We start from the raw sequence: 24225 nt of genomic DNA, 5'->3' as shown, positions 1-24225 counted from the left end.
TCATTTAATTATTTCCAAATAACTTTTCTTGAAAAAAAAGGTCAATCTATTTATTTTGGGTGATCTAAAATGATCATGGTTTCATTACACCAGTAATAATAATAATAATAATAATAATAATAATAATTATAATAATAATTATAATAATAATGAAAAATCTTTTATCGGCCGAAATACTGATGATGATCAAAAAAACTAGAAATAAAATCAAAATAGTTCAATGTAATAAGATATATAAATAAATAAAAAAAAATATTCTGAAGAAAAGATAAAACAGGTAATTAAATTTATTTATAAAATATAATATAATATAAATAAAGATGTAAGTTAAATATAACATATAAAAATAAAAAATAAAATTGTAGTATAATATAAAAAATAAAATAATGCCAACTTATTAAAATTCAATAAAATGATAAAACTAGCCATCCTTGCTCGTCATTTTAAAATGAGTACAGTTATGATAGAGTAGCGTAGAAAGTTGGTTTACGCGTTGTTTGTCACGGTTCACGGTATATGATGCAAAATTGGTCAGTCCATTTTACATCTATAGAAGATAAATTAAAAGGGTTATGAAAACTTATTGATGAGATTCCAAGTGTTATTAAAATACTAAAATGTTTAAAATTGTTAACAAGATTGTTTATTAAATTATTTATAATTTATTCAATTTATTTTGATTTGAGTTCATGAAGTTTGTTTCATGGCAAACGGTCAGTTCGAGTACTTCAATCGCCTTTCCGCTGAGGACGGCAATGTCAGGCCTCCGGAAACTGAACAAATCAGATATCGGAAGTACTGATTCTTTTTCTTCATCCGCAAAAATGTCAATATCCTGTATTGCGCTTGCCATGATATTATCTAAAATTGTTGTGAGAATTTTGTTGTTGCAATTTAAATATCTGCTCAGTGCTGAGGTTGAGCCACAATTAGATTAACATGTTTATTTGTTTGTTTGTTTGGCATTACAAAGCGGGCATAATACATTGGATAATTTGCCCCATCTGAATATGTTTAATATTGTAGGTAGTTGCTAGATGAAGTATTTTCTAGTGAATTTTAAAAGCACTTTTGATAGTTTCACTGTTGCCCTAGACCACCGCGCAATCTCCAAGCCGTGAAGGTGCTTTTTTTACGAACTTTGCCAGGGTACCTTGGCATTGCAGCAACGACAGATGTTTGGAATCCGCTTTAAGCCGTTGTTGTTTGAAGACGTTTGGTGTCCATTTTATTTCATTATTTTCTAGAATAAGACTGTCGACTTTTTTGTAGACGCTGCTAGATTAACACCATAGAGATCTTATTTCTTGCTGGCGTTTAATTTGAGGTACACACAAAGCTTTAATTTTAGTAATATGGCGTAATGTTTAAACAATTTTATGTTGAGAACACCAGTTTAATATGGGAACAAAATAACTTCGGCGACACAGCTACATTACAGTTGAGATAACCATTTTCTTTCCATTTCTGTCACAAGACGGTCTAAAGTGTTATCTATCCAGGTCAGCAAAATAGGTATGGAGACCAAAGGTTATTTGAGTTGGAACGAAGCGTCTGAAAATTTCCAACTTCTACTAAACTGTTGTAACCGATCCATCAATCATGTGCAGCATTACTTTGAGCCTATAGCAAAGTTGATCATTTGTTTAGCGTTTCTTCATTTGAAGTTGTAAATCATTTCCAAGTACGTAAAATTTTAATTAATTTTCACCTTCGGAATTGTCGCACCATCTATTGTAAATTGAGGCAAAAACAGTTTGTACTTACCAACAAGCTTTTGTATTTTAAGTGTGCAGCAATTGCCAATTCTCATCTTTATGCCAGTCTATTTACACCAGGCTTGATTGAGCTCTATTAATTTTTGGACTTCCTTCGAACTGTTTGAGATAATTGCTATTTCGTCAGCAAATTGAAACCAACCTTTAGATTTAGTTTGGCTCTGGGCCCCCCAAGTATAACCATACTGTTGGTATTTTTTGGCTTCAAATATTTTCATTAAGAGATTGAAACATAGATTGAAAATTAATGGAAAACTGAGGTCACCATGCAGAACCCCTCGTTTTACTTGGAAAGGGGAGGTTGGTTTATTGCACACCGATACAGTTATCGAGTAGTCGAACATACATTGAACAAATCATTTTGCTGACCTAGGTTGAAATGTGATGATAACATAGAACAAATGGAATTAGATCGTGAATAACCTGTCTTTTTTCTCGTGCCTCATCCTTTCAGGACATTGGCGACCATCAACCTCCACAAAACCCGATCTTTAACACTTTGTAGTAGTTGAAATGTAGTGATATTCAACAAGTGACACAAAGATTTCACGAATGAAACTTTAACTGCCCCAGTCGGATTATCTGTGGTAATTTCTTCTTTTCATAACCGGACTGTTTTAATACATCTTCTTTCGAAGTATGAGAGGACCAACTATTTTTCATAATTTTTCTCAAAAACCACATCTCAGCAGCTAAACTCATCAAATGCATTTTTTAAATCTTAGAATGTGATGAATATTGTTATTTGATGTTTTTTGGTGTCTTTTAATAAGTGGAATTGAAGTTTCGTGTATTCAGCTACACCGTCCGTCAACTTTAAGAAGCCTTTTTGTACGTTTTTATTGACGAAAGTAAAAAAAAGATTAAGTTAATCGTTTTTGACATGCCATTTTTACAATTTTGTTTCAAAATTTAAAAAATAATAATAATTTGCAACAATTGTTCTAATGATTTCGTGTCAACGAATTTAAATTTAACAGTTTCATTTGTTAAATTGACATTAAATAAAAAATGATTTCTGAATTATTTTGCGCCATTTTGTCATTCGCTTATTTGTCGGCACCATTTTTTCGTGCGTCATTTTGTCAAGAAATTTGATCTTTTTTTTGTTGTACGCTATTTTGTCCAGTAAGGACAAAATAGCGTTCAACAAGCATGGAGCCCATATATGCAAAAAGATAAGGAAGTTTTAGAAAAAGTACAACGTAAAGCCACAAGAATGTTTAGAGAAATCGGAAAATGGAATACGATGAGAGATTGAAAAAATGCGACTTATTAATTAAAATTAATTAAATATATAAATTAAACGCACTATTTCACTAATTTCTGTTGTAAGTCGTTGGTGTTTTCTATAGATTTTTTTAAACTTTCTACAAAGCTTTTTGCACGTCAGACATTCATTTTCATACCATAGTGCTCCAGTTTCACGACGACATTATGGAGTGGTGAAACTTCAAAAAGATCAAACAGTTTTTTAATTTAATTTTTAATCTTAGCATCATCTAATAATTTCTTCAATTCCATATTCTGTTCACGAGTTAAGCCGCTACTTAACCAGATATTCATTAGATCATTGCCTAACAATTTGACCCTGTATGCATATTTCAACAGGGTCTCCTTTGCAATCAAATTGTCCAATTCAACCAACACCAAACGATTCTTCTGTTTACTTTTTTCTTATCAAGGCTAAAAACTTTTACAACATCGGTATTCAATGATATATATTATTATTGGTGTGTTTTTAAGCGCCTTTTAAAAAGATCTCCGAAGCACTAACAATTATTGCAGTACATTGCGTAGCTCTACTAAGGCAATGCAATGAATGGAGATAAAATGTTAGCAGAAGTAAGATTGGACAAAAAGTTGGTGTTTCAACCTTTTAAGAACTTAAGAAAAAATTATTTTGTTAATAGAACTATTAATATTTAGAATAATTTGAACGATGATGTTGTTAATTGCAGTGTTTTGAATGAGTCCAAAAAAAAGTTGGATGATTTTCTTATGAATGCTAAATTCAAATACGATTGGAGAGCTGAGTTGAAGGATGACTACTCGTGAATGCTGTTTATAGATTTTGGATGATGGTATAAATGTTTGTTTTGTTTTGACATGATTGTTTATAAGAGAGGACGATATATATGAATGGTTGAAATTGGAATTTTTATGAAGAAATGTTTGCGTATATATATATATAAAATATAGGTAGCTGAATTAATGATAGAAATTAAACTCTTATATTTTTGTTCATATTTTTATTTAACATATATTCATGTACATTTTATAGTTAATTTTGTGTCGCGGGCATAGGGACATTTTGTCTTTGCCCATGTTTTTTTTTTCATAATAATAATAATTTAATTTTCTATCTTTTATTTCATGCTTTGAGATTGAAAATTTTAAATTGCCTTATTAAGTGATGAGAGCATCTTTTTTGTGAGCATTCATATCTTTCACACACACACACATACAGGCACAAAGACATACCAGGCACGCACACACGCACGCACGCACGCACACGTCAATTTATATATAAATAAAAAAAATATATATACACGATTATATATATATATATATAATAACATTTTCAAAAATAAACTCAGGCATTGAGCAACGTATGTATAAGTCGCCGTTGAAACTGAGTTTTACGCAGCTAAAATATTTTTTTTGAGTTATTGTGAAAAAATAAGGATATATTTTTATTTATAGATTTATTGCAAAAAATGGATACAACAACGACAACAACAACAGCAATAACGTCATCACCATTTCAGTCACAACAACCATTTAGATTTTCAGAATCAATCTATTTCGACATCAACAACAACAACATTAACAACAGCATCAAAAACAACGCAATCGACCACTTCTACTATCACAACAACCAATCATTATCTTCATCTCCCTCATCGCCACCATACTCAACAGGAAACAGTTTATTAATAACCATCGTTTACAAAATTGTCCAGCCAATCATATTTTGCCTGATCACGTGTCTCGGGCTGGCCGAAAATAGCTTAGTTATATACGCCATAGTGAGTAAAAGAAAAATGAAATCCGTCATAAACTTGACACTGTTGAATTTAGCTGTAGCAGACTCTCTCTTCCTTGTGGCCGTTCCGCCGTCTACAGCTTATGCCTTTGCCTTTGATTCGTTAGTAACCACGTTGGTCATTGAGATTTTTGGGTAGTGATGATGAAAATTATGATGTGGATGACGATTATAAAGTTATTTCGTAAAAGTTATTTTGTTATTTTGTATTGAAATTAAAATTGCGATGTAATGATGATTGCAATGATATAACAGTAGTGATTGTGTCCATAGTTATAAAAATTGTCTTCACGTCAGTAACAAGTTTTCCTGTTGCTGTTCAAGTGACATTTACAAATTATTTAATCTAATAAATCTGTTTAATGATATTTTACAATTTTAGAAAATCTGTATCAACTTTTATTGTTTCAATAAATGAATTGTTTATATTATTAATTCAATTTATTCAATATTTTTGAACAAATTATTATTTAAATGATTAATTATACATTCAGCTAACTAATACTATTTTTCTTCCACCCAACTCATAAACTCACTCACACATTCCATAGATGGCACTTTGGCGCAGTGGCCTGCAAACTCATGCACTACCTCATCAAGGTTGACGCGTACGTTAGTGTACACCATGGTACTCATAGCAGTTGTACGCTACTCAACAGTTGTACACAATGCGAAGACATCTTGCTTTCGTACACGGCCCATCGTCATGTCTAATTTGCAGCATCTGGCTTGTATCGTGCATTGCCAACACTTTTGTTTTCGTATTCTACGGAACTTTCAGCGATGAAAAAACGCCGGATAAAATTATTTGTGATTTGTATAACAAAAATAACGGAAGGATGATGTACGGTTTCTTTTTCTTATTAGCCTACTTCCTGCCATTAACGATTGTTACCTTTCTCTCGATTGGTATAGGGCGACAGATGAAAACAAACCGACAGACAACACACGCCACCACTGCTCAAAGAAATATTCACCAAACTCGGCGCATGAAACAAAACAGTCGTTTGCTAATTTTAGCCGTCGCTTCGTTCGCCATCTCTGGCTACCGATTGACATTCACTTGCTGATTGCTTACTTCGACGACGAACCGACTAGCAACTTTTATAGAGTAGTGACTGTGTTTTGGTACTGCCTGGCCTACGTGAGCTCCTGTATTAACCCAATGGTATACAACTGCACCTCCAAAAAGTTCAGGATTGCATTCAGAGAAACTGTTGCTCATTTATTAAACAAATCCCCGCAACAATAACTAATACTATTGCTGTTACACTAGTGAAACCACCGCAACTGCAATAACATTTGCTACAAAAACCACTACCACTACTACTGTTACTGCGACTACAACTTTTACTACTACTACTATTGTTAGTTAATACTACTACTACTACTACTATTACTACCATTTTTGCCGGTTTAAGTTCTTTTAATACTACGATTACTACAACCTCTTATACATATTTTTACTAAACTAATTTTGAGGGTATGAACTAAGTCACTGGTACTCTTATACATGTTGATTCGATAGCGAGGGTAATGAACGTTTTGCTAAACCATATGTTGAATTTCAACGACTGCCACTACAACGAAGAATGCTAAACATGATGACGTTGTTAATATGAAGAAGAAGAATTCAACTATCATAAATGTTAAAATGATTGATGATGACGTTGCATCTGCATAATACAAAAATCTCCTAATATAGTTTGAATGTTTAGTAACAACATTAATAAAGAAAAATTTTGTTGACAAATTAAAAAAATTAAATAGATTATAATATTTTAAGTAGAATGATTAAATGTGGAAGAACATAAAGAACAAAAAGAAGTATAAGGTATGCTGTCGGTATTTCTTCCTTTAATATTTTTTCATCAAAATAGCTTGAAATCGATGTCATCTTCATCAAAACCTTTATTAATGACAGTTGATCATGGATTTTAATCATAAAATAAACGACATGAGGAGCATCATAAAAAAATTCAGGCGAAAAAATCCTAATTTGATTTAAGAGCCATGGTATTTACAAGTCTAAAAATTGTACTGTTCAAACAAACAACTGATTATTGATTCAAACACAAATTCACAAAAAAAAATTGATTAAACTAATCAAAAGAATATTTTAAATATATATCTATCTATCCATCCATCCATCCATCCATTCATCCATCCATCCATTAGGCGATATTATAGTATCGTATCAATATAAGGCCATGTAATATTATAAGCACCTTGATTTATAACGATATGATCAAAATATATCAACGTCACTGATCATAATAACGTCTGAAAGAATGTTTGATTAAATTGTTCAAAACTTTTACAACGTTTCACTATGAAACATTTACAAGAATTTTACAATGATAACCAAAGTTAAAAAATTTCTTCGTAAACAACGAGTCGCTCGAAAACAATGACTTTCTATACTTTGCAATTTCATAAATATCTATGTTAATAAATCTATATAACCAGGGAAATGGCCATTCATTGCCAATTTCGTTTCCTTTGAGTATTTTGTCGTCCTTTTCTTTATTCTATAAATAAACAACTTCCAAACAATCATGAATAACTCATCACTAGGAAATTTGGTAGTAACGAAAAAAAGATTGCAAAAACAGTGCATGGCTGATGGATGTGGATTTTTGGGTTGCACCAACCATCACATGAAATATGGGGTTGGGGAAAAGCTCAAATGTCCAACATGTGAGTACACTTGTGCCAGTCGATCGATGCTCAACAGTCATTTAAAGAAACATTCGGTGGACAAACCTTTCCTGTGTGAGACCTGTGGCAGCTCGTATAAATTTGCGAGTTTGCTAAAGAAACATTTTAAAAAAATCCGACACACAACACCAACTGCAAAAAAATTGATTCGAGACGCAACGAAGACGAATTAATTTTCTCAACCAATGAACTCCACGCACTGCAAAGAATCCTAGAAAATCGTCGAAAAAAAATTTGTGAGATCAAGATCGAGAAAGATTTAGACTGTCTGTGATACTAGTGCACAAAATGGAGAGTGTTTCTCTAATTTTTGAATGCAGAATTACGTTAAAAAATTTTACAAATTCAAAAATTTTTAAATTATTAAGCGCTGAAATTTTAAAAAATGTTTTGTCCTGTAATAAAAAACCCCGAGTGACCGACTACTATTATTGGAAAACGTTGATTAAAATATTTTGTACGAGCATTTCTCATAAAATATTCAGTAATTGAAGTTTTCATAAATTAAACTGACATCTAACGTTTTATTTTAGTTGAAAATACTTTGCAATTAATAAATAATCACTATAAATAAATTTAAATTTTAAAAATAATAAGAAACATAAACATGCGTCGTTCATCTAATTTTTCGAAATTTATTGGATGTTATCTCGGCGTTGTCAGCAGTTTATTTCAAGGTTAGGCGATATTATAGTATGGTATCAATATAAGGTCATGTAATATTATGTAATATTATAAGCACCAGTGCACAAAATGGAGAGTGTTTCTCTAATTTTTGAATACAGAATTACGTTAAAAAAATTTACAAATTCAGAAATTTTTAAATTTATAAGCGCTGAAATTTTTAAAATGTTTTGTCCAGTAATAAAAAACCCCAAATGACCGACTACTAATATTGGAGAACATTGATTAAAATATTTTGCACGTGCATTTCTCATAAAATATTCAGTATTTAAATTAACTTTTTCAAACAAATTCTAATCCCTTAGAAAGCAACCGGTATTTTTTTATAACCAGAATAATTAATTTAAATAAACATTAGTGTAAGACATGTTGAAATAATTTTAATGAAATTACTTCTATGATAAAAATTAGAGATATCAGCGTACAAGTTCGGTGTAATATTTTCTGCCTTTTAACTTTTATTAGTTTGAAAAAAATATTAAAAATTCATTACTAACAATTTCGTTGTAATTAATGATAAAAAATCTAGACAACTTTGACGGGGGGCCAAAATTTTGAAAACATATAAATTTTGACAAGGGCGAAAATAGCCACTGGGATCAAAAATTTGTGGTAGTGTGGCTGCCAACTTTCTTTAGTCGAATTGATATATAAAACGGTTCTTTTTTTGAATTCAATTTAAAAACTGCTCACAACAGCGGGACCAATGCCCCATCTGCCCCTACTATCTCCGCATTCCCTCTAAATCCACCATTGATAATATTTATAAAAACATTTACAAAGTTTATACTTTGATATATTTACACATAAGTTTATAATGATCACCAAAGTAAATTTTTTTTATAACAAAGAATCGCTCGATAACAATGGCTATCTATACTTTGAAATTTCAAGAAGAGCTATGTTAAGAATTCCATATAAAACGGGTAAGTGTAATTCAGTTAAAAATTTTGCTTCCTGGAATTGTTTGAGCATTTTGTCGTTCTGTTTATTGAAAAATAAACAACACATTTCCTAACAACACATTATGAATAATTCATAGCAAGAAATTTCGAAAGTTACGAAAAAAAGAAGAAATTTTTTACAACAGTCACCAAAGTTAACAATTTCTTCATAAACAAAGGATCGCTCGGAAACAATGACTTTCTATACTTTGCAATTTCATAAATATCTTTGTTAACAAATCTATAAAACCAGGGAAATGGCCATTCAATGCCAATTTCGTTTCCTTTGAGTAATTTGTCGTCCTTTTCTTTATTCTATAAATAAACAACTTCCAAACAATCATGGATAACTCATGGATGGAAATTTGATAGTAACAAAAAAAAGATTGCAAAAACAGTGCATGGCTGATGGATGTGGATTTTTGGGTTGCACCAACCATCACATGAAATATCACATGCTGACGAAGCATGGAATTGGGGAAAAGCTCAAATGTCCAACATGTGAGTACACTTGTGCCAATCGATCGATGCTCAACAGCCATTTAAAAAAACATTCGGTGGACAAACCTTTCCTGTGTGAGACCTGTGGCAGCTCGTATAAATTTGCGAGTTTGCTAAAACAACATTTCATAAAAAATCCGACACACAACACCAACTGCAAAGAAATTGATTCGAGACGCAACGAAATGAATTAACTTCCTCAACCAATGAATTCTACGCACTGCAGAAAATCCTGGAAAACCGTCGAAAAAAAATTGTGAGATCAAGATCGAGAAAGATGTGACTGTCTGTGATACTAGTGCACAAAATGGAGAATGTTCTTCTAATTTTTAAATATTCGAAGGGATAACTTATTTTTGTTTTAGTTTTTTAATGAACTTACATTTATTTCATACCAAAAAAAATAGTTTACTAAAAATCAAATCATTACGAAAATTTTTGAGAAAATCTTGTTCAACGTGGCCATATTATCAGATGCAGTTTCATTGGTTAATCAAATCCACTCAGCATCATTCTATATAATCTGTTCATTTTAAAATAAAATATTCTGAAAATATTTTTAAATTTCAAAATGTTGTGTTCTGTTGTTGTCCATTTTAAATAACAAATAAAGTGAAATACATATTAAAAAAAATTATTATGTCATATAAAATCTACGTCTAAAATAATGGATGCAATATAGTCTGCGAGCGTAGTACGAATTAACAATTGATAAACCGAATTTGTATTTTTTTATAATTTTGATTTGAAACCAGAATTCGAAAAATAGTTAGCAAAGAATATTGTAACTTTTATCTGTAGCATGAACTTTTTTTAAGTAATTCGTGCAGAACTTTTTGACCAAGTTTCGTCGTGTAAAGCAGATGAGTATATACATTTTGAATGTTATTTTTATACAACTTTTGTAAGTGTAGGTGTTGAAGGCATGGCCAATGGGGTCTTGGTTGGACCCAATGTTGGTACCCACAATGAAAATGTATGTTTGCGATGAGGTTAAAAAATGTAACAATACCTCCGTTGAATGCTATGAATTTTTGTTTCTAATTTTAACAACAACAATGTTTGGCGAAAATTTATTAAACAAAACTGCGTTTGATAGCGAAATCATAAAAATTGTAAAAATAATCAGAAAAAAATTGTATATTTTACAAAAAAAATCATAGCTTCCACCTCGTCTTACTTACAACGTCCGCGTGCGTCTAAATAAATGCTTTTGCGTTTTTATTGACCAGTCTTCACATTAGCCCTTTTCATATCTTTGACCTCTCTCACACCAACTGCATACTCCGAGAGTAACAGGCTAATGTTTTGTAGAGTGGTAAGAAAAAAAAATTCATCAAATTAAGAAATTGTTGAAAATTACACCGAAAATTGACTGGATCTAATTTGTACAATTAAATAGATGTTTTGTTAATTGAAATCATCAAAGAGAACAACCAAAATCAATTATCCCATAGCAAAATTCTAAAACCTTTACAATAACCGTGGCCATAATATCACCTCAAAATCTTATTAAAATACATTTATCAACATTCGATTTTATATTCTATTTACAAAACCACTTTATAGGTACATTTAAACAAAAGATCAACAAATTTTATATTTCTATAAAGTCTAGCACCATCAGCAAAAAGATACAAATTAACAAAACCGATTCCATCATTCACCACCTCAAAGATGCAATTAACACAAACCATAAATAATACGGGGCCTAAAACTCTGCCCTGTGGAACGCCAGTCTTTAAAATATTTTGATAAACACCCAGTGGTGTGGCAAGAATTTTTCGGTTAGAAAATGATTTCAAAATTGTAAAATTGATGACTTTCTTTTCAGCTGATTTTTGTAATTCCATTTTATTAGTGTTTCAGGGCAAGATGATTTTCAAAATTCATTAGTTAATGTCATTTTTTTCTTGTTTTCCGTTTATTTTATAGTTATATTTTACACAGAACATTCAATAATGTTTTTTCTCTCACCTTGTAGTAAAACGTGCATTGCAGCACCTTCCTCCTTGTTCCGCCTCTGTAAACACTCATCTAATTCTATCGAAAAATGTATTCTTTTCAAATAATCATAAATCCATTCAATCAAAGAACGACCACCGGCAGTGTACATTTCCAGTTTTTAATCAACTACGATTGAGAAACTTTGACATGTAGTGCACCGTTGTAGACTGATTTTTTGTATCTAATGTGGCTATTTCTAAAAAATGTTTAAGAGATAAAAAAACTAGATAGGTACTTACACACTCCTCCCCTCATTTTAGCCTACACGAAGAGGCACCATCGAACGATGCTACCCATTAAGGAAACAATTAAATCTAAAGAACAATCGATAAAGACGTGATTCAGAGAAGCAAGGAAAATGAAGGCTGCACGAAACAAAACAATAAATTATTATAACCAACGGCCCAATTAGTTTTTTTTTCTGAAATGAATGAATTGCCAAGCATGTCTGCCAACAATTCAAAGAAAATAATTCATTTTTGTCTAAATTAATAAACCTGCAAAGTTCGGTTTTGTACTTAAAAAATTCTTTTGTTTCAAAAATAATATAAATAATAATTTTGTGTGCTCATACTCTGCATCCAATTGTTTGTATGAAGTTGTTCTGTTCCTTTTTATTTATTATTCATGTCATGTGCATGATTGGGCTTGTCTTGATGGGATGTTTTTAGGGATTTTTATTATTGTTGAACTGCAGCTTGAACTGCCCTTGTGGCCTGCAGTGCTTCTGCAATCGTCTGACCGGCGTACAGGTTTAGAAATCTATAATCAAGCCGATGAAACGACAATTAGTAACGCTTCAATTATTAGTTGAGTTGCAGAAACAATTTTACATTGATTGATAATTGTCGTGAAAGTTAATTTAATGAAGTATGTGGTTGTATTGAAATGTAATACATAATGACTATATGGTGGTTTCAATATATTATATTTTCTATTTTTCTAGTTTATTATGAAATTCTAACCCTAACCCTAACCATTCGCTAATTTGTGGTTGTTCATTTAATTTTCATACCTCATTTTAAACACACTCATGTTATTGAACTGTCACAGCTAAGAAACCTTTTTGTGTGAAATGGCCGGAATATTTTTTTGCATTTAAAGTTAAAAATTTACGGGAAACCACGTAGTATATGAAAAAATTATTACATCTTACATATGTCGATATGTTTAATGTTATTTTGCTGGATGCATGTGGATTTTCTAGTGGATATTAATTTAGCAAATTCGTGTTGTTTATTTTATTAGGTTAGGTTATACGATTGAATTTCTGATTCTCATTATGCAAATACTTCAAAAATCTGCGTTTACTGATGAATACAATTTTTATGAATTGAAAGTTGCACATAGCTTCAGCAAACTCAAGTGCAAAATTTAAATTCACACCAACAGCTTTCAAAACTAATTTTTGCAGAACATCGCAAAACAGCTTTTGTGTTTTAGATAACTTGCAACATTTGTTAGAATCAATATTAACAGTAGTGCAGTTGTTATTTTCTGACCAATACATCAGAATTTCTGCAATTTATTAACTTGCCAACACTCAATTCGTCAAATAAATTACAGACGGGTTTTTATGTGCATGAATGCAAAAATATCGCTTTGAAAAATGTTTCCAAATCACTGTAAGACGAGAATGAACTCACATAAAATTTGCATCTGTTTCAACTGAATTTTATCCTTTTTAAAATTTTTAATTAATTCATCGCATAAATAAACTAAAACAACCAGAGGTTATTAAACAAAAGGTACATGAAAAAGTGTATAGTTATTGCCACATAACAAAAACTTATAAAACATACCTAGCTAGAATCTAGATCTATCCATCTTTCTTCTTTGTTTTGTGTTCAGTAAAAAATCTGTCTTCTTCGTTTTGTGATCAGTAGAAAATCATAAATACTGGCATGTTTGTATTTCAGAATAATGATTACAGTTTGGTGCAAAACATTACCATTTTCAAAACTGTAATAAATGTCAATCAAATTATAGATTTTCAGAATAATATAATATCATATGCCAATTTAACAATCGGAAGACACGTGCTCTCATTGAAAACAGTCATAAATTAATATTTAAGTTCCTTCAAATGTAATGTAAACGAAGAGACACGTTACGGAATAAACTTAATTTTGACCTTTTATACGATATATTACGATAATTACACATGCTGTGTTAACGTAAACTACTGCAATATTATTTATAAAAATTAACAATTAAAAGCGAATATTCAACAAAAAAAACCTGTAATTTTAATAAAATCCAATGCAAATAACATCGGTGCACACTTTTCTTGTCAATTGGCTCGTTCAGGTGAAAATAATTATATTTGTCTAACGGTAGGTAAAAAAATTCGATGTGTAATTCTGAATAAAGTAAAATACTACAATTTTGAAAATATAATTTGTACATACATTTATATATTATAAATATTTTTCTATAATGGAACATATGCAAGTATGTGTTTTCGTGTGTACATGGAAATATTTATTTTTTTTTCTTGTTTTCCGTAGTTTGGTTCTCATGTTGATTATTTTGTTGTTCACGTTCTAGTCCATGTTGCTATTAATTATGCTGCAGTTCCATTGTGGAATTTTTTGTCATTTAAGTTGAACTGACCGCAACACGATGTGAAGCAGAGGTGGACATGGGTTGGGTTAACCCATGGGTTGGGTTGGGTTGGGTCCAAATTTTTTAAAGTTGTGTGGGTTGGGTTGAAATTTTCAAATTTTATTATAAATAATTTATTTCTGTATTTTTTTTTATTCTTAAACGAACATTTTAACTAGTTAATAATCGGTGTATTCTATATCGCTGTAATATCATTGTATCTTTGGTCTATCGTTTCCACTTTCTTTTTGTGATTATTGAGTTGAGCAAAAGCTAACTTCTTTCCGATCGAGAAAATTAGTTTTATTTACAAGTATGGCAGAATCAGAAGAAATTCAGCGTCATTTGAGAGGTTTGTGTGATTTAAATTTGCTAAGTTTGCGAAAGTAAAAAATCTAATAAATTTCACATTAACATTTTTACATTTTTTATGTTTTAATTCCTTTTTTAAAGATTTAATTGTTATTTTTCATAATTTCAAATCTCTTCAGTCTTTACAGTTACACTTTACAAACATCAGAATTTTTTCTCAATTGCTCATTTTACTTATTTACCTGATATTCATGTTTCATTTTCTTTCTTTTTTCTACCTAGAAATGGTTTATTTTTCAAATTTTAGTTGGGCGCTGTTGAAGTTTGGAAATCCCATTCATTAGATAAATTTAATTGATTGATTAAACATACTTAAGTATTTAAATATTTATTCTTTCCAGAAAAAACAGGGTGGTATATATTAAAAGCACCCACAAATTTAAAATCAGAAATCTGGCAGAAATTTCACATGGTTTTTCAAAAAAAGGAAAATGATGAAAGCGAAATTCCCGTGAATTACTATTGTGCTTGTATTAAGTGCAATAAGGTATATCAGTTTAAAGATTCATCAGGTAAAAACTTTGGCACTAAAAATCAGCAAGAACATATTAAACATTGTGCTGTAGTCTTGCCAAAGTCACAGTTGAAAATCCAGCAATGCTTGAAACGAAAAATTCAACCATCTCCTCAAGAATGAATGATGTTGAAGCATAGACAGATCTTTTTCTGTGTTGATGGTTACCACTCATTCAAATCTGTTGAAAATAAAGGGCTTCTCAATTTGATGCAGAGCTGTGTTGAGTTAGGTGCCAAATATGGAAAGTTTGATGTTTCTGACGTTGTTGTGGGAAAATATTAGTAACATTTAATTTTTAATTAATTTTCATGTTATTTTATTACACTTGCAGTGTAATTACTTCACCAGTGTGTTTTATTACACATATGATGTTGTATTTTTGAGTTCTGCTTTTTAAATATCATTTGTAAAAATTTGCCTGTTTGCGTGCAGATGGGTCGTGGGTTGGGTTGGGTTGAAAAGTTGCATTTTCAGGCGAGTTGGGTTGGGATGGGTTGAGTTAAGTGATGGGTTGGGTTGGGTTGGGTCAGTAAAAATGGACCCATGTCCACCTCTGATGTGAAGTTCCCGCCAGCCGATTCCATCGTTGGTGCTTGCTTCTGATAGAGAAAGTCTTTAAAATAAGAAACATTAAAAATTTTAGTAGAACTTAAATTTTCTTCTGAGTTTCAAATTTCGAATTACTCATTACGTTCAATAAATTAGCAAAAAATGAACATACTACGTAAGTACGTCAGATTTCAATGATTCAAGTGAATAGGTATATTTGAGCTAAAATGCCAAAATAACACAACTAATAACACGGCATATCCTATTTCTTCAAATACTACCATAAAAAGATAATGCAAACATTTTAACAGTTTTATAGGGAATAATTTGTCGTGGATATATTTTAGGAAAGATTTAGTATGAGTGATGCTGACTAGAGGCTTTTGTCAAGAGGTATTTTTTGAAAAGATTTTTTCGGAGTTTTCTGATAGGAAGATTTTTGCTCAGTAGTTATTTTCATGAGAGTTTCCTTTTCAACAGTGATGGGCTAACTATTCCAAAAAAGTAGTGAACTACTGTAGTTAACTACTTGACTAATAACATAGTTAGTAACTAATTTTTAACTACTTTAAAGAAAAGTATTTATTAACTACTTCATAATAGTTAACTACTTTTTTAACTACTTTTCATTATCATTATTATAAAAAACCTTCTGAAAAATTTTTGTAAATTTATTAACCAGCATATATATTTATTTAATGAAAGTTTTTTTTTAAATGTGTGTTTAAGATGACCTCTCAAAAAATCATTTTATTGGTATGATCATCAAACAATCTACAGCGTTTATCAGTTAGAATTTGTCCAGCAACACTGAAAAGATGCACAACCACTGCAGAGATAGGTAATGTTGAATTTAATTTAATGAAACTTGCACATACTGATGGATATGAAAATAAACTTTCAATATTCTTTGATGGGTTAGCCAAGTAACTGTTGAGTTTATCAGCCAACACATGATCCGAAAAATTTTGATTATTTTCCAAGTAATCATACAAATTGTCATTTATTTGCTAAGGTTCGCTTTATTAAGAAGATGAAGGTACAGGACTCATTGGTTTGCAATTTGCTTCTGATGCAAATAAATAAATAACTATTTACCAAAAAAACCTTTTCAAACAATGTGTGACTTTAAATCATTAATAAACAAATGTAATTTGAATATTTATTTATTAATTGCAACTATAAAAACTATTACTTGATTGTTCAATTTCTCTGTGTAAATTTTCCATATATGCAAATAATTTTCTTTTAAAGAGTATTCTTTTTGTTTTCACAGGTTAGAAAGTTTGTTTCAAATTGTGGAATTAGCATAGAGGCAAACTGATACACATCATTTTTTTAAATTTACCCAAATCTTTTTTCTATACTATCAGTCAGTGCTTGCAATAAAAGTTGAACAGCTTTATTTGTACACCGTGAATTTTTTTGTCTATTCCAATGATTGTTGGTACAATGTGACCTATGTATGAATTTTCACTCTGAATAATATCCATTGCAGTTATTATCGTTTTCATGGCTTGGAGAAAAAACTTCAAAAAACTAAATCTATTTTCTGTAAATAAAGCTTCTGACAACTACAAATTTTGTCGAATCCTATGTCAACAACTCTTTCTACTGCATAAAATTCTGAACACCACCTTGTAACATTTGGTTTAATAAATGTAGAGCCAGTAATGTCTTGTACAATATTCAATATACAGTACTTCGATGAACATAGTTTGACAGTGCTATGCTATGGTTCTATCATAGTCTTTTGTATTGCTGATTTTTTCTTGCTTTCAAAGCATCTACACTTGCTACCAGATTCAAATTGTGATTACCACATCGTTTGTGCGGGGATAAAAGAAGAACATCATCAAAATCATCAGCATCAATTTGTTCTATCTCCATTAAATCAGTAATATTTGTTTTTAATAGTATGTCATTTTCGTAAATATCTTCTATGCCACTGTCACCTTCTGTAGTATAATATTTTAAATGCTACTAGAGAAAATGCTTTTACAAAATTTGCAGTAAAATTTTTATCGTCGTCTTTTTTTAAAACGGCGTCAATAAAGCACAATTTAATAATTTGAGTATTCATATTAAATAATTAATCAAACGCAAATTATCTGCATCTCGTACACAAAAAAGCTTAAAAAGAAATGACGTTGACGCGGAAACAAATAAACAAATTAGAACATAGGGATGTGCAATTAAAAAGATAAACATTAATTCTGAGGAAAAATATGTTCAAGTAGTTAAAAAATAGTTAACTATAATAGTTACTAACTACTAAAATTAGTAAACTAGTAGTTAATAACTATTCAAAATAGAATAGTTATTAACTACTTTTAACTACTAGTTAGTAGTAATTACTACCACTGCTTTTCATGGTGTATTTTAGTTTCTAGAAAATTATAAAAATAGCGTTATCAAAAACAAAAAAAAAGTCAAAAAGAAGAGTAAAATTAATTGATATTATCACTAGAGAGAGAGATTTCATTATGAATTTTTATTAAGGTTGTTTCAGTACCATGAGCAGGTCCGAAATAGGTTAAAAAAAGGTTTAGATTTTTAATAATTTATTAAAGGCAAGAAATGTTTAATGCAAATATGGCATACAAAATTATACTATAATTTACAAAATTATAAACTATCTCTATTTAAATGGTTGGTAATAAAGAAATTTCGTCTCAAAAATAAACTTAACTTTTATTATTTTAAATGGCTTTTCATAACATTTTTTAAAAAATCAAATTGCAAACATCGTCTGTAGCTCGATAATTGTTTTGTTAGTCATCAGCTGGTAAACCAAATTTCTAAACCAAATAATTATCTATGTTGCTGATCGATCGCCACTAACATCCGAATCATTGATTTAATTAAATTAAATTTTTAATAAATTGTTAATTTATATGTTAATAATTTTGTAAATAACGTAACTGAAGAGTGAACCGCAGATGTCGGACAAACCGATTAAGATAGGGACGAGGGTGAAGGTGGTTGGCAAGGATGACATCGGGACGGTGGCTTTCATAGGGTCCACACTCTTCCAAACTGGTTGACATTTTTTTCATTAAACATACAATAAATACTTGTCTGAAGTCAGCTAACTTTCATTTAACTATCATTCCCTGACCTTAAGGCTTAAAAAGGGTTAAGTATTTTTATTTACAAAAAAGTCATGAAATTGTTGAGCAGAAGAAGATGAGTGAGAGGATTTCTTATGAAGAAGTTTAGATAGAGCAGACCACCTATTTTTAGATGTTGAAGCAGATGTTATAGAACGGGCTTAACTAGTAACCAACCCAAAATTTATGCCAAATAATAAATATTTCAAACTTATAATTATTATTCATATTTCATAAAAAAATTAATATTCAATACTTTTATTATTTTTCTCATATAGCTTGAAACTGAACGTTAGTTTGCTAGCTTGTCTACACAAAAATGCCACGGTAAATTAATTAACCGTGGCATTTTTGTGCAGATTAGTTTTAGTTTAGTATATTTTTATATGTATTATATATACTGTAGACAAGAGAAATTACACTTGACAGATGCAAACTCCCTAAATAGTACCACAACAACACCAATCAAATCACATAGTCACATAGCGACTTATTAAATTAAAGTGATAAGTGTAATTATATTTATATGCAGCAAGTATTGATAATTACAACATGATAGTCATAATGGTATGTTGTTGATACAGTCAACAAACATTTAATAAACGTTTAATTATAATATAGTTTTTAAATAAAAATATTTTTTCAAATAAATTTTTTATAATTAAAATATAAAACGATCAACTCCTCAAGGCAAGTGGATTGGTGTCGTGCTGGACGAGCCGAAAGGAAAGAACAATGGAACAGTGCAAGGGAAGAGTTATTTTACATGTGAAGATAACCACGGCATATTTGTCAGGGCATCACAGGTTTTTTGCTTGTGGATTTTTCCATTTTCCCACAACCAGCACCATCATCACATCATCATCATCACATCATAATCATCATCACTGCATCATTTTCCATCACCACTTTATTGTCATTGTGTAGGTATAGTCATCTTTCCAACTTTCAGTTTACATATTTTTTTCTTGTATGATGTTTGTTTTACTTTTCAATTTCTTGTTGCTCCATAGATAAATAGTTATATAATATTTATTAATTATGTTTTCTTGCTAGTAGTTGTCGCATACGTTTTAGATTTTCTGATCTGTGGTCCCTTAGTTGTTCTTTTGTAGCTTTTTTTTCATTCCAGTAAATCTTTCGTAATTCGTGTTAGTTGACTTGCTGTTGTTTTCTTGGTTTTTTTACACTTTTACATGCAAGTTTCTAAAGTCTGATTTCATTATTGTTGTTAACTTTTGTTAAAATGTATTTTCAATCTTCTCTTTCACGTTATGTGATCTATTTAACTTTAGTTTCAAGTTTTATTTTCTGTTTAACATATTTTCATTCAATTTAGTTCATCTAATTATGTTAGTTAATTAATTAGTTAATGGCACCTCACAAAAATTATTCTGGGTCAGATCGTAGTGGTTGAAGATGCACCAGGTACTTCTAATGTTAGTTGGCAATCATTATCATCATCGTATTTATCATCATCATCGTCGTCGTATTCATCATCATCATCATCATCATTATCGTATTCATCATCACCGTCGTCGTATTCATCATCATCATCATCATATTCATCATCATCATCATATTTATCATCATCATTATTACCATTACCTTTATAATTTTCATCATCGTCTTCATCATCCTTTTTATTGCTGTTGTCTTTTTAATCACATCATCTTCATCATCATTGTCATCATTTTCATTGTCTCTATAACCATATCATTGTCATCTTCATCTTTGTTATCATTATCTCTGCTGTTTGGTTCATCTTCTTCTTGTCTCAATTTTTTTTCCATTTCTATATATTTCATATCATCATCAATGTCCATTTTGCTACAATCATTTTCATCGTAATCCTAATCACTTCGTCATCGTCACTCCTGTTGTTTATTCCATCCTTAGTGCCAGCCCTATTTTTGTTGGAATTATTTTCCTGTTATTTTCACCTGTCTAATGTTTCGTTTGTTTAGAGTCTAGAATTCCACACTGAACACTCGTCTCCTTTCCATTTGATATATTTCCATTTCATGATTTCGACTGAAATTTAATGACTGCACATGATGCAAACGACCAGATGTTATATCAATACTTTAATCTTGCAAACACACAATCAATACACACTGCCTGCCTATCTATATATTCTAGGTATTCACTTCATTCAATTAAACACTTTCTCACAGAAGTTCAATTATACTTTTTCACGTATAGTTCAATTGTCATAAAAAATATTCCACTCTAACTCATCCAAAAAAACAGCACACATATACAAACAAACACACAAACATACAGAAACACATACAAACACACACACATACCTACAAAAACACATACAAACAAACACACGTACAGAAACGCATACAAACAAACACACAGGTACAGAAACACATGCAAACACGCACACAGAACACATACAAACAAACACACTTTTCCACGTGCAGCTGACGCCAGCAGCTCCCTCATCATCGGCATCGTTAGCTGGCGACGACTCGCAGGCAGACGATTCGGTGGTCAACGACTCGTCATCTTCTTTCCACGGTTCGGAATCGAATTTGTCTCGTGTTTCGAGCTCTGACAAGATTGATAAAAAGATGAGGACCAGTCTCATTGGTGGTGTTGGTGGTGGTGGCGGCAGTAGAGCTTCTAACAAATGTTGGTTTTTATTCTTATTAAATGCCTATTCGCTTGTATTTTTTTGGCCCTTCTTCTTCTTCATTATCAGAGATTTCTGTTTTTGTAGGAATTCAATGTATGATGGTATATAAGCCTTCTGCATTCTCTTTTCAAGTAAAAGTTTCAATTCCTGGGGCAGATTATTTTTAAAAACGTTTCTCTCTCTCTTTCTTTTTCTCTCTCTCTCTCTCTCTCTCTCTATATATATATATATATATATATATATATATATTAGGGATGCACCGAAGTTCGGCCCCGGTTCCGGCCCCGGCCAAAATCCGGCTTTTTTTTCAAATCCGGCCGGATTTAAGCGTCTATCAACTTTTGAAAATGTTATAAATAGAAAAAAAAATTTTATTGAATTCAATTAATTTTATGTCAATAAGTTAAAGGCTAAGGCTAAGCTAAAGGCATACATGACACATAATAACAACATCACTAATTGTGAAGTGAGCTGGACAATTTTCTTTATGCTATAACATGGGTTATGCATATATAAGCTGATCTTTGTGTAAAAGAACTTGTGCACGTGTATATACTATATATTGATAATTGCACATGACGGATCATATAGTTACATTATATATATATATATATATATATATATATATATATATATATATATATATCTATATCTATATATATATATATATTTAGAGAGAGAGAGATACATAAGCACATAATTTAAGAACATGGTATGTTAAAGGTTAGGCTAGGTATACATGACAAATAATTACAACATCACTAATTGTGCGCTGAGCTGGACAATTTTCTTTGTGCTTTAACTTGGGTTATGCAAATATGCATAAATTATAAGCTGATCTTTGTGTACAGAATTTGGCGTATCACACAACTTATTCATATATTGGAATTAAATAACTATTTGCTTGGTGTTATTTTTTGATGTTCAACATGTAGATAACCGTAAATGTGAGTATTTTTTCTAACGTATGTAAAATGGTAACTAAAATCCGGCCCCGGCTTCGGCCCCGGCCGGTTTTTGAATTTCAAATCCGGCCAAGTCCGGCTCCGGCCGGATTTGAAAAACCTGAATCCGGTGCATCCCTAATATATATATATATATATATATATTATACTGTATATATATGAGTGTAATGTTTACAACATATTTATAAATATTTTAATATATACGTGATTGTAGACAGCTGTAGTTAGCCATGCAATCAATACATCTCAACATGTGTGAGTGTATGAGCGAGCATGATGGTTTTTTTTAGTGCCTGATGAATCTGGTCGTATCAGTTTTGTCATCTTCATCATCGTCTTCGTCATCTTTGTCATCGTCTTCGTCATCTTCATCATCATCTTCATCATCATCTTATCATCGTCTTCATCATCGTCTTCACCACCTTAATCTCATGTTCTAGTATCTGACCGTTCATATCATTGATATATTTCTTAAATTTTTAATTAATTTTTATATATTTCTATTTAAATTAAAATTAATTAAATATCCAAACATCTTAAATTGATTAATTACATAAATTACTGACCACGAATTAAACAATGTTTACTCATTTAACTTACATGTCCGGTAAACAGATAAGTTTTTAATACATCCCTTACATAATTACTATCTGGTTGATGGTCTATTTAGTTCAATGTGATCATGTAAACTTTAAAATAATTTAACAAACCATTCATTATTATTATTATTATTATTTATAATTTACGCTTGAATCAACTCATCACACTCGTTGCACGTGATGGGTGGGGATCTCTGTGCGTTTGAACACGGTCACTGCAACTTCAGACTCAGGTCACCATTAGGTCACCAATTTCTAACTATATTGGGTTCATTTGTTAAAATTCCTATAATTATAATAATTGCTTAATTTGCATTAAAAAGTCGGCTTCATAGCATCAAAGATTCTACCCAGTAAGGGATTTTTGGGGTTTGAATGAGTTTGCCCGCTTGTTTTCTTGCTTTTATTTATTATTCTTTTTCTTCTTATTATTATTATTGTTGTTGTTGTTATTGTTATTATTTTATTGTTATAATTATTATTACTATTGTTGTTGCTATTATTATAATTACTGTTGTTGTTGTTGTTATTGTTATTATTAATACTATTATTATTCCATTTATTCTAACAAATTTTCAATTATTATATTATTATTATTATTATTATTATTATTACTATACTCGAGAATTTGTATACTGCTATTTATCATTGCTCCATCTTATGATTAATTAATCAGATAGATGCATATTAGCGTTTCTTTGTTGCTGTTATCGTTATCAACAATGGCACTTATAATAAAAATAATAATTATATTATTATTATTATCATTATTATCATTATTATTATTATATTGTAATATTTATATTATTTTATATTATTTTATATTATAAGTGGACAGACGTGAATATCCAGTTTAATAACATATATTTATTTGCACTATATTTATGATGGTGTATTTATCTCTGATGGTTGTCATTGTTATTATTACTATTATTATTTTTATTATTTTATCTTGTGTAATTTTTATTGTTATTATTATTATTATTATTATTATTATTATTATTATTATTATTAGTATTAGTATTATTATTGTTATTATTGTTATCATCTTCTTCTTTATTAAAGTTTCAAAGTTAGTTGTTCACCAATGAAGCTTCCAACATTCCACTAACATAACTTCTGACTCTTTCCTTATTGGCTGTTCATATTTTGAAGCAGCCAATCGTATA

At 30.4% G+C, this 24225-nt stretch overlaps 5 protein-coding genes across 5 annotated transcripts; 4 read left to right on the top strand and 1 right to left on the bottom strand.

Moving 5' to 3' along the window:
* Positions 1–7484: 7484 nt before the first annotated feature.
* Positions 7485–7667, top strand: HELRODRAFT_147677 (hypothetical protein; the record flags this gene model as incomplete). Its single annotated transcript, XM_009026538.1, has 1 exon — positions 7485–7667. A coding segment is annotated over one exon (183 nt), but the record flags the coding sequence as incomplete, so codon positions are not given.
* A 1862-nt stretch (positions 7668–9529) lies between these two features.
* On the top strand, positions 9530–10010 carry HELRODRAFT_178429 (hypothetical protein; the record flags this gene model as incomplete). The annotated part of the gene is made up of 2 exons (XM_009026537.1): positions 9530–9785; positions 9904–10010. The coding sequence occupies 2 exons, from the start codon at positions 9530–9532 to the stop codon at positions 10008–10010; spliced, it is 363 nt and encodes a 120-aa protein (XP_009024785.1).
* Positions 10011–14606: 4596 nt separating this feature from the next.
* On the top strand, positions 14607–15300 carry HELRODRAFT_178428 (hypothetical protein; the record flags this gene model as incomplete). The annotated part of the gene is made up of 2 exons (XM_009026536.1): positions 14607–14643; positions 15005–15300. 2 exons carry the CDS (start codon positions 14607–14609, stop codon positions 15298–15300), a joined length of 333 nt encoding a protein of 110 aa, XP_009024784.1.
* A 1166-nt stretch (positions 15301–16466) lies between these two features.
* On the bottom strand, positions 16467–16685 carry HELRODRAFT_85872 (hypothetical protein; the record flags this gene model as incomplete). The annotated part of the gene is made up of 1 exon (XM_009026527.1): positions 16467–16685. A coding segment is annotated over one exon (219 nt), but the record flags the coding sequence as incomplete, so codon positions are not given.
* A 1983-nt stretch (positions 16686–18668) lies between these two features.
* Positions 18669–19651, top strand: HELRODRAFT_137441 (hypothetical protein; the record flags this gene model as incomplete). The annotated part of the gene is made up of 2 exons (XM_009026535.1): positions 18669–18771; positions 19533–19651. Coding segments are annotated over 2 exons (222 nt in total), but the record flags the coding sequence as incomplete, so codon positions are not given.
* Positions 19652–24225: the final 4574 nt, after the last annotated feature.

The sequence above is a fragment of the Helobdella robusta genome (assembly GCF_000326865.2).
Source record: "Helobdella robusta unplaced genomic scaffold HELROscaffold_48, whole genome shotgun sequence".
Taxonomy (NCBI): Eukaryota; Metazoa; Annelida; class Clitellata; order Rhynchobdellida; family Glossiphoniidae; genus Helobdella; species Helobdella robusta.
This window is presented reverse-complemented; position numbering and strand designations above follow the sequence as displayed.